Here is a 12,275-nt window from a genome sequence, read left to right on the forward strand (position 1 = left end):
CCAGAGCAACAGGCCACTTCACTTGACTTGACTGATGTGATCACGTCTGAAGAGGCTCTTGGTTGAATATGACTCCAGTGCTCGGCCATAACAACTATAAATCCTCAGAAACAGGATTAGAGCTCAAGTTATGAGCAGTGTCCTTGCCCTATAATAACTTTACTCTCGCCTCATGGTACAGCTGAAATGAAAATGCCATTTTCTCTTTTAAGCACGCCATGTATTTAAAGTGTTACTTTGAACATATATATATTTAAATATACAATTAAAAATCTAAATGTACAATTAAAAGTATCTTCAAAACGTTATCTTCAAATGAAGACTGCAACAGCCAATAAATATTCATAGAACCAAAATCTAAGTCAGTCTAAAAAGAGAGGATTTAAAGTTTTATGTGTATATTATGTTTGTGTTCGGTTCATGTATAATATATGTATACTGCAATGATCTGCTCAGAGGCTAGCACTTGAAGTCTGTCAGTAACTTCCAGGCTGAGGTCGTGGGTTTATCCGGCCCTACTTTCTGCTACCATCTGTGAAGGGTTTCGTCAGGCAGGGGATTTTTTTAAAGGTTTTACGGCTCAGCTGAGAGCACGTGACCTCCCCCCCCCCCTGGAGACGACTTATCTGATGCCATGACAGCAGCATCAGGCTAGAGCATGACATCATCACGCCATCATTCATTCCACAACTTTCCTCCAACGCTGACTGGCCCTAACCTGTGTTTCTTTTCCTTTATCACCCCCAAACCTCTCCAGGAGGTATCAGGTTCAAGGGCCCCTCGTAGGAGCTGTGTTTCGTCGCTGTCGGGTGGAAACCTTGTATGTCCAAAACCGTTAGTTTTATATTTATCATTTTAAAAATGATTTAAACTAGTGAAAATAGCTGATCTACAAGCACACAACGCCTCGCATCTTCGCCTCGCAATGCGAGGCGTTGTGTGCTTGTAGATCAGCTATTTTCACTACTTTTGTGCAACACTTGTATGATGAAGTAGGGCTTTAATTTACGAAAGAACATACTCTTTTGAAACTTGGAGATACAAGGTTTCTGCCCGACAGTGACGGTTTGTTTGCTTTCTGCTACGCAGTTTCATCAGTATGAGGTTCTGCAGACTGTCATTCCATGACGGCTGTTTCCCGATTTAAATCGAAGCTCCTGCAGAAATATCTGTCCTGCTTTGTTATATCTTTAAGTAATCTGACAGGACTAATGATGATTATAATATAAAGGAGCAGGATCCACAGAATGATGTAAAGTCGAAGCCTTCTTTGTTTAAAAGAAGAAGAAAGACAGGATAAGGGCAGACTCAACAGGATGAATAATACATGTGAAAGAAAACATTAGGCCAGGTAAACCTGACCCAAAGGCATCTGTTATGCTATTATCTGCATAAAACGTCCCAGGTCAGTTGAGGTGAGATGAGGTGTATTCCTTCTCCTTAGCTCATTGGGTGTTAATACAGTTTACCGCGGCTTATCGCTGTACAGTAGTTGTAGTAGTTCTGGTTTGTGTCTGTATACCTGAGGAGACGAATATAGCAAGCCAGTGACCTCATGTCGGACCACGGCTGCATTCCCAGGAATGTCTCTGGCCACCACGGGTACTCCCAGATCCATGGCCTGCCAGAAGAGACAGCAGTAAGCATATAGTAGTACTCCTAATGTCCCAACCTTTCTTGCTTTAGCGCAGGGGTGTCCAAAGTGCAGCCCCGGGGGCCAAATGCGGCCCGGGGACACATTTTATACGGCCCACAGTTTCACTCCTAAATTGTATTATAAACGGCCTGCCAGCACCATCAAACAAGAATATTTTACCAGAGTATAATTTGTCAGCATTGTTCTCTGTTGTCTCATACTGAAGGGGTCAAAGAAAGGCTATTTTATTTTATTTTTTAACTTGCACATCTGGTTACATTTGATAATGTGAAATAAGAGTTATTTGTGTTTTTTTCATAGCAGACACCTGAAAAAAGACCATTGATATTAAATATAGATGACGATAAAATCGTTAAATGCGATGCTAATGTATGTGACTTTATTATGGTCCTACTGAAAGTACATTGTCAGAAGATAGAGCCGGCCCCGGGTGTTTTAATATGTTCTAATGTGGCTCCCTTTGAAAAAAGTGTGGACACCTCTGCTTAGGCGGAACTCATTTAAGAAGAGTTCCAGTGGTGTTAAGGGATTTTCCTCTAATCCTCAGACGCTGCGGTTTATATTCTCCAGGGAAACCCAAAGGAGGGAACATCGACATATTAAATTATATATTCAATTAATCAAGAGCCCAAACCTGTGGAAGTCATCAAGCATCGTCTTTAAACTTCCTGTTGACAGGAACGGCAAAGGCCTGGGAGTGAGGTTATACACAAGTATGAGAACCTGAGGCTCGGGGTGGGGGTGACTTAGCTCATGCTTAGGGACTTAATTGTCTCTATCGGTTAATGCCTTGCCAGCAGGCTAGGAAGTGAAAAATGCTAACATGCTAATAAGAGTTTAAACATTTTGTGGACTGTCTTAATCTGCAGTGTTTAGAAGAGATTACCTGGATTACAGTTTTGCTTCCCTCTGAGGAATGGAAAGATAGTCAAGCAATTAATTTGGATAATAAAACCCCTGTAGTGGTCAGATAACACTGAAGATTGTGAGCCAGGGATATTACGATAAAACACCTGTAAACGCTGCTAAATATCCTCATTGTACCCAGAGTTACATTAAAGGGATATTTCACTTTCAAAAAAACTTTTGATAATTTTATTGTCTAATCAGGCTTTTATGAACACCCTGGACAGTGGACAGATTTTAATTTGCTTGATTCAATATTTGGAAATTTGTAGTAAATGTTACCAGGCCCTCCTCCAGGACCCCTCCCCATACACACCCATTGTAACTTCAAACTCCATTTTAACCATGATAAATTAATTAAAAACACCCATATTTTTCTGGTGACTCATACTACCCTCCTAATATGTGAGCTAGCCGTGTTTTTTCGATAACTTTTTCCATTTATTTTTAATATTATTTTATTGTATTACATTTTTTCCATTTTCCCAAAGAATTATTACAAATAAATGAAAAAAGTTATCGACAGCCAGCTCACGTATTAGGAGGGTAGTATGAATCACCAGAAAAAATAATGGGTGTTTTTAATGAATCTATCATGGTTAAAATAGAGTTTGAAGTTACAATGGGTGTGTATGGGGATGGGTCCTGGAGGAGGAGGGCCTGGTAACATTTACATCAAATTTCAAAATATTGAATCAAGCTAATTAAAATCTGTCCAGTGTGTTCATAACAGTTTTTTGTACATGTGAAAATCAGCCACAGGGGGCGCCCGCTGGCCTAGTGGTCAAGGCGCATATCACATACTAGGCTATGATGCCTGCTGGCGTCGCCGGTTCGATTCCCGATACGGATGACCTTTGCCACATGTCATTTCCCATCTCTCTCCCCATTTCCTGTCAGTCTACTGTCCTATCAAATAAAGGCATAAAAAGCCCCCCAAAAAAATCTTAAAAAATAAAATAAAATAAAAAATCAGCCACAGCCATGTTCCCAAGGACGGTTTACCTCCAGGATGGCTGCAGACATGCCCTCTGAGACAGAACTGTTGACCACAGCACAACACCTCTTCATTGCAGCGTGAAGCTCTTTTTGGCTCCTCTCCTGGGCCAGGAAGACTCCCACTGTTCTGCAAGAGCGGTGGCGTGGCACAGTGTGTTTGTGACTCTCAGGGCTCATGTACAGTGCTGTAGGCGGTGAATGACACTAAACAGCACTGACAGGCCCAGGGCAGGAAACATGGGTACAATACATGGAACACAAGTGCTGTTCAGACAAGAGCACGATCACACTAAAGGTGGTTGCACACTGCTGCGTTTTTCGTTGCGAAATGCGTTCTTCAGGGCAAGGAGAGAGAGAGAGATAGAGAGAGCAAGGGACCGAGTGGTGCGCGAAACGGGCGGCAGTGTGCAAACGTGACTGACATAACGTGAGGTTGATTTTTTTATTTGCGTGCTCCGAAATTCACCCCGTTATTCGGCCCTGAAAAACGCAGCAGTGTGCAACCACCTTAACTGTAAGGAAAACTCTACGGGCGTCCGTGCGCTGATGAACAACGATACGTTCTGAGACAGTGGCACAAACACGCTGCCCAGTCCAGCTGTGTGAAGTGAGTCAGTCACAGCCCACACGGAGGGGAGGTGGGGTGGGTGGGCAGGGGTATACAGATTACAGAGGGAGATCTCTGTCTTCAGTGGTGCTGAAAGATGGATGAATAGGATATATGGATAATCTGACTGATTATTCATTATAAGGAGGCAAGATGGTTGTACACTGGTAAGTCGTCCTAACAAGATGGGGCAGCCAGCTTCCTGTCTTGATAACATTGTCGTGGTAGTTAAGCCCTTTGGCTAGAGACAGACCGAGAGATTAGCCAGTGACTTGGAGGTAGGGAGGAAGAAAATAGGGGAACTTGACAAGTACTAAACTTGCCTCTGATTTGCATTCTGCTCACATTATCGTGTACGCAAGCAAGGTTTGTTGACATATTTTCTTGTGCCACATAGGATAAAGTGTGGGATAAGCAGATAAGCCATTGGAATTTCTCAAAGGAGCAAACTCCTCAAGTTTGTCTTTTCATAAGCTGTTGAACCGATAAAGAGAAAAAAAGTAAAAGGAAACTTTACCTTTTAGCAAAAGATTCAACTTCATCAGTAAACACAGGATCAATCTGAGAGAGAGAAATAACAATATTAAAATGATAAAGAAAAGTCTAGACCCAGTATCAAAATGTTGTTATGACAGGATGATGAACAATATTTATATCATGACCAAATTACATCTCTGAAAATCCTGTATTATTCAGAGATTGGGGTCAGGGTGGGGTGGGCACTGGGCACCCAATCTGATTAATTGCAATGTGGGATTTGCGTGCATTAGCTTGGCCACGGTAAAGTCCTGCATAGCAATTTGGGTCAAAATGCCAAGCAAGCTGCCTCTTTTTCCTCCTTTAGCTCCTATTTTTTCTGAACTGAAACCTGATATAAGTCACGTGCATAAAAATAAATACAAAAATAAATCAAACAAATGTAATCTTTGCGTTTCTGGTGTAATCTTGGATTATCATACAGTACACACTGTAAACATAGTAGTGGACAGATCATCCTTATATTATTTATAAATCACTTCAGTCAACAGTTAATGTTTTACTGTAACAGCCTTGGCTGCACGTCTAATATTTATAGTATTTTTTATTTTACTTCATTATGAATGTATAAACAATATAATCTTAGGTTTGACTGAATTATTGAGCATGCAAGCAGGATGGCAGCCATGGGTGAAATTAGGTGTTAATAACAATTTCATACGATATGGGTTTCCCTTTATTTTCTTACGAAAACAATTATACGTAACCCAGGTGAGAAAATCTAGGTTAAAAAAAAGAGACTTCATAAGAAATGTAAAAAGTTTTTAAAATATTTGCTTAGGAGGACTTCGCCACTTTTCAACCTATCTCCATATAATAGGTCCTCACTAATGTTCATAATAAAATAGCACCATTTTTTTTCTACTCGGTCCAAGTCTCTTAGGAGAGCTGTGGGAAGTGACATCATCATCCCCCCCCCAAAAATAACCAGTTCCAGGGACCATCCAGAAGCAAAATTTGAGTTACAAAACTTAAAAAATACATTATATTCAAAGATTTTCACACATTTTCACGACTTTTCAAAAATAGTAGATCTACAAGCTTGTATATCTGCTATTTTTCAATAGTTAAAGCATTCAATAATTCTAGGCCTCTTAAACACCTTCCAAGCCCCGGCAGAACCCCCTGAACCCCGGTACTGCCGTGCAATCAGCGTTTTATTTATAAACATATTTTAAAAAACAAACACACCAAATGATAAACAACGCGCGCGGGTCGTTCAGTGCAAGCCAGCAGGACGTGCACACACTACGTGTTTGGGCGGCCACTTACTTAGAAGCTGCTGCTGGCTGTATTTCTGCCGTTCATTTGCATGGAGCGAGATGGGGTAATCCGCGAGAAAAAACAGCGTTCGAAAGTACATTACGTCCTCGTCGCACGCACATCGATCTAATTCCATGTATTCCACTCATTCCGAAGCCTTGATTTCGCCTGTCGTCTGGTCGAAAAAGACGAGGGGATGGGCTAAACCAGGCTGCAGCACACACAGTGAAGGGGAACGTAATGGCCGCTCGTGGAGCCAGTGGCAGAGCCAGCCGATGACGTCATCACGTTTCTGACGTGATCCGATTGCACAACGTCTCTTAACTCATACCCTGCCAAGCCCGAGGAACCCGAGAATTTTGGGATGTCCCTCCCTGCCACGCCCGAGGAACCCGAGAATGGCCGCCATTTTGAAAAAAAAAATTTTTTTTTTCATTTTTTTTTTTTTTTTTTTTTTTTTTTTTGGACCCCAAAAACGTTAGTAGGCATGATAGCGATCGCGAAATTGCTTGTTTAACCCCCATACAACCCCCATACAACTCAGGTAGCAGACCTCCAAGCTCACAACAGTGTAAAACATAGTGGCTGCTATCTCATGAATGCCTGAACGGATTTCCATTCGGATTCTTTTGTTTGAAAGCTGTGAGCAATGTGGACACACGTGGTGCATTATCTAGGCATGGGTGTGCATGATCCGTGCACTATGAATTACATGGAAGTCTATGGAGACAGTTTGGCAGGATTGGAGTACGAAGGTATTGTTAAATGGCAGCAAATGAGTTAAAGAGACAGAGCACGACCTGCGACTGTATTTTTCAAAAAATTATGATTAATTTCATAAATTACGGGGAAGTACGGGAATAGACGATTGGCTGATGGGACCCAGTAGGAAGTCCGAGGGAGTGCGGCCAGGCTTAGAAGGTGTTAAACAGAGGAGAGAGAACACTTATATTATAGTGTTACCGTTCTAAAATTGTCATCTCTTTTTAGTTTTTGTTTCATCACTTCCAAATGTAAAAAGTACAACCTGGTACTGTCAGAAGCTGGTGAGAGATATCCACTCTGACTATCATTACAATGTATAATCTGTATCTGTATTAAAGAGAATTTTGAAGTTGCATTCTCTGAAAAAGGGGCCAGGATTTCAATTGTGAATTTCTACATCAAATCTGTATGGTTAATGCTATATAATTTGCACATAAAGCTTATGGATGATCAGTTAAAACTACATGTCTATAATGACTAATAGGAAGTGCGATATGGGTGGCACAAGAATATTTAACCCTTTAAAATTGGTCTAATAATTGCATGTATTGAATATTTTGCATGTTTAGACACCGTTTTGAAACAGTTTAAACTGCAATATATGAGCATTTGTTCAGTTATCACATCAGTAGCCCAAACTGTACTAAAAGTTCTACAATCATGTAATGCAAAAAGCAGTATTATAATCAAAGTTATTGCATCAAATGTCAACTACCAGTACTCTTTTGATGGTTAACAAGTGTGGGGTTTTCTAGGCAGAAATCGGTTGTTATATGAATAAAAAAGTATATAAAAGTAAGGAGCTATGAATAAGGATCCAACATCAACACTTTGAGTTTCCTTTAGATTTCGCACCAAGGAGAAGTGTGTGTGTGGGAGCCAACAAAGTGACTCACTGGAACAAAGTCAAAGTCTTTAATCTGTCAGATAGATCCTCAGGAACCGGGAGAAATGTGTGATTCCCTGACTGCACCCCCCGCAGTGCAGTCAGGGAACTGGGTGTAAGTGTATGTGTGTCATTTGGGCCCACATTACATAGTAGTGTCTGTCGTCATCGTATTGCATTTAGATGTTTTCAGAGTATAACCCAGGTGCTGATTAGTGGATTTGTTTTTGTATCGTAATAATTGAATACTTGGTTACTTTTAACCAGAAAGAAACCCTTAACTTTTATCAAAGAATATTGTTTAGTCTACATTATTTCATAAAATACCGGTAGTAATACATTGTGTAGTTTACTTAGCGTAACATCACTGTCGGGCAGAAACCTCGTATCTCCAAGTTTCAAATTTGTACGTTCTTTCGCAAAGTAAAGCCCTGCTTCATCATACAAGGCCGTCGCACAAAGGTAGTGAAAACAGCAGATCTACAAGCACACAACACCTCGCGGTGCGAGGCGTTGTGTGCTTGTAGATCGGCTGTTTTCACTAGTTTAAATCATTTTTAAAATGATAAATGCAAAACGGACGGTTTTGGACAAACAAGGTTTTCACCCGACAATGACGATAAGTCAAACCCATAGCTTCCCAGCCTTCACATACAGTATGAAATAGGGGTCAGGCAGCAACAATATTACACATTATTTGCAGAACACAGGGATTCATGAGGGTCAACACGAATCCAACCAACATCTCTGTTTTCACTGAGCTTCCTTATCAAACAGAGACACAAAGCATGGCAGAGCAAGAGCAGATGCACAAGCCATCAGTGGAAACTGGAAACAGTGGCACACCCCTGGCCAACTGTAATCAAGCTAAAACAGATAACAGAACCTACCTTCTAGTTTGACAGTGACACCACTGTTAGAGGAAGATAAAAAAGCAACACATGGCTTGAATTCTTTTTTTAAACCCATTCAGAACGGGTACATATATTGTGTATAATTATTTTATGCTTTAACTAATGAAAAATAGCAGATATACAAGCTCACAGCGCGGCACCGAGTGCCGCGCTGCGAGCTTGTAGATCTGCTATTTTTGAAAAATCGTGAAAATTAGAATTTTTACTCCTTTTGAATCCTTCTAAGGTTTTTTTTAAAAACCTATGTTTCTATGTCAGCAATCTGGCTAGCCATCGTCAAAGAAAAGGTCCTTTTCACTTAACTGGAGCTCAGTTAGTCTGTTCTTGAGAGACAACTATGTTAGTGGTTCTCAAACTTTTTCACGTGAAGGACCCTCAAACTGATATGTATTTGGCCACAGACCCCCATCTCAAAATATTTAGTTCCAGGGACCACCCAGAAGCAAAATTTTAGTTACAAACGTTCACTTTTAAAATACATATATTCAATGATTTGCACACATTTTCACGACTTTTTTCAAAAATAGCAGATCTACAAGCTCGCAGCGCAGCACTCGGTGCCGCGCTGTGAGCTTGTATATCTGCTATTTTTCTATAGCTAAAGCATTCAATAATTCTAGGCCTAAATGGGTTAAATAAAATAAAGACATGAAAACTACTGCAATGTCACATGAAAGCAGAAACGGGAGAGAGACAAAAGTACGAGAGAAATCAATGTGAAATGTTCCCAGAGATGAAACAAGGTGAAAAGAACAGGAGGTACTGAGGGAATGTCAAGGCTTCCACTGACTGTCACAATGCAAGTGCAATGCTAAGCAGATCAATATTCAAGCATCTAACATAAAAGTATAATCATCGGTTCAACTGAGAAAAGACGACGTGACATAAACCTTTAAAGGTAATCAACGCTCCCTCCTGGGTAATAGCCTTTGATTGTCTGTCAGGTTTGCTTGGTGATGGCATTTGACTACTGGCTGGTCTGGCTACGTGTTTTGACTGCAGGAGAAAATACAATCCATAGAGTGATTTGTGATTTTGCGAATTAAAGGACAACTTTCGTTTTTTACAACAAGGGTTCATATTTTAGATTGTCATTAAAGAATATAAAAGACGAGTGTTAAAATTATTTCATTTACTTCTTTCTATTGTTTTAGAGATTCTTATTTCAGTGGTTGGGGCATGCGTACAAGTGGCTAAATATGTCATTTTACACAGAATAAGCCCATTCCCAAGATACAACGCAACCTTTCATAGTTGGATGTGACTTATGGTGGCTAGAAGTGTTACTGTAAATAGCAATAAAGAAACTGCTGGCTTATTGTGTCTAAAAAGACATATTTAGCCACTTGTACGCATGCCCCATGCATTGCGTACGCATGCCCTACATTTTAGCACGGTAAACACGATAGAACAATAGAACGAAGCAAATTAAAACTTTTTAACACTCACTTTTTCATTTCTCTAATTACAATCTAAAATATGAACCCTTGTTGTAAAAAAACAAAGTTGTCCTTTAATTCAAATTTAAAATATTGATTCCTCAAATGTATTTTGCTCATATAATTACACATATCCTGCAATGTATGTGTAATTATAGTTAGCGTGATTCCACTGGCCTCATTTCGTTCTGCGTTGGCTAGGAGCACGACATTGTTTGACTTTATTGCCTATAATTGAGGTCAAAGCTTTCTTGGCTGTAACTGACATCAGCAGATGTCCTGGTTGATCCACAGATTGACTACACCAAATTGAGGTGGCTCTGCGTCAAGTCAAGCAGCATGACAGCACAGACTCAATCATGCACTTAAAGCGTAATTACACTCACTGTTTCAGGGTGCCTACATCACAATTTTGAATGAAATGAACGAATGAATGAATAATCAATCACTCAATCTTTGTGGGAGTGAGGGAGGGAGAGACGGGATGTGTGTGTCCTGTCCTTATCTGTTCAAACGTCTATCCACTCAACACAATCATCATCGTCTGTTTATACTCTGGAGCAGTGGTTCCCTGTGGGCTTGCAGATCGGTTATTTTCACTACTTCTTAATTATCATTCTTTTTTATTTATTTGATTGATTGATTTATTGATTTGTTTGTTTGTGGGAAAAAAAGTATTTAGTAAGTAGTAAAATATTTTGAAATTGTTTTAAATGCAGGAAAATAAAATTGGATTTTTACTTGAGTTGTGACTAGGGCATTCACGAATAGTGATTTTAAGTATTCAAATTATTCAACCTCAAAGTATTCGAATAGTCGAATATTCGACAGGACTGGCCAAACTGTCAAATATTAAGTAAGCAAAAGGCGAACATTGTGAAAAAAGCCGATCTACATGCTCACAACGCCTCGCGTTGCGAGGCGTTGTAGAGCATGTAGATCTGCTATTTTCACAATATTTATCTGCGGAACAGAGTCACATTAAATGTAATACCTACAATTCCAAGTGCTTGTCAGGGTGGTGGGGGTCCCCAGTTCAAATATGTTTATTTTGGGGGTCACGGCCTAAAAAGGTTTGAGAACCCCTCGTATAGAGCATTAACAAATTCATCCACCAGGGGCATTGACAACTCATTATTACGACTTCCTATCTAGCCAAGCTTTAGAAACTATACTGTATTTTAAAGAGAAAACAATAAAATAAAATAAGCGAATATTCGACTTGGGTGAACAACGTCGAATAGTGACTTTGATATTAGAATGTTCGAATATTCAAATATTTGGTGAATGCCCTAGTAAGTAGTAAAATATGGGTTGTGACCCATAAAGATTGGCCTGTGACCCACAAATGGCTCTTTGGGAAACAGTGCTCTGGAGACTCCCGTCCAGGACAGGCATCAGACACGCCTCCTGCAGGAGACTTGGCTCAGATCTGAACCCATTTGATTTGGACCGGTTGCGACCACATGCCCTTGCTATTGTCAACCCAGACACAATCTCCAAAGAGGTACTTTGACATAAAAAAGGGGTGAGGCCAGAATGGGCAGCAGAATAAATATTATTATTTACGGCAATAAAGATACTTTTACATGCCTTTTTTTTCTCTTCTTCTTTTTCTGTATATTATTGTTTCAGAAATTTAGTTTCATTACTCTTTAAATCAATTAGTCATTAAAAAAATGCATTTTTACGATGAGGTAAATTGTATTAAAGAAATACAAAAAATGGTAATAGGCCAAAAAAAGAGAAAATGTATTTAGACCAAAAACATCATGCAGCATGAATCATAAATCATACATCAGGCATTCAGTCAGTCAAGCATAAAAGGAAACAGAGATAACACTGTTGCTGACCAACCTCCCTCCCGTCCGCAGACGGCTGCCATCCCCTCTCAATGTCGGCCATAAGGCCAGCTTAACATATAATGCCGTTATCTCTGCTACATCCAATTAGCAGGCTAGTGGACTCTCTAGGGCAGAATGCTTGGCAACTTGCACGAAACAGACAGCAAACAATGCAAACGGAGAAAAAACATGACAGCTATGCAAACAGACCGGTGGTGTTGTGGGTACTCACCCTTGGTCCAATAATGATCAACACATTCAGAGGATTCTCCCGATGCCACTCTAAAAGACAGCAATAGACCAACACATTGGCAGCAATGTAATGCACTCAGCACAATAAGAACAAGCAACTCTGGGTCAATCATTCAGATAAAAGTTGTTTGTTTTAACCTATGTGGGGTACAGGTGGGTGGAACAGTTCAGATTGTGTAGACCTGTTAGATACACTGGTGTAATGG

General features: G+C 40.1%; 1 protein-coding gene across 3 annotated transcripts in view; it reads right to left on the minus strand.

Annotated features, from left to right (window-relative positions):
- The window catches only part of glt1d1 (glycosyltransferase 1 domain containing 1), a 30,295-nt gene that overhangs the window by 2,808 nt on the left and 15,212 nt on the right, over positions 1-12,275 (minus strand). The window contains exons 8-11 of one of the 3 annotated variants that reach the window (XM_080739667.1): positions 12,050-12,099; positions 4,687-4,730; positions 3,569-3,689; positions 1,523-1,621 (exon numbers count right to left, since the gene is read on the minus strand). In XM_080739667.1, coding sequence (XP_080595793.1) covers positions 1,523-1,621; positions 3,569-3,689; positions 4,687-4,730; positions 12,050-12,099 — 314 coding nt within the window. Of the gene's footprint in view, positions 1-1,522; positions 1,622-2,677; positions 3,690-4,686; positions 4,731-12,049; positions 12,100-12,275 lie in introns of those variants that run through there. The other 2 variants (XM_080739669.1, XM_080739668.1) reach the window with 2 other exon arrangements.

The sequence above is a fragment of the Nannobrachium achirus genome (assembly GCF_963921795.1).
Source record: "Nannobrachium achirus genome assembly, chromosome: 12".
NCBI lineage: Eukaryota > Metazoa > Chordata > Actinopteri > Myctophiformes > Myctophidae > Nannobrachium > Nannobrachium achirus.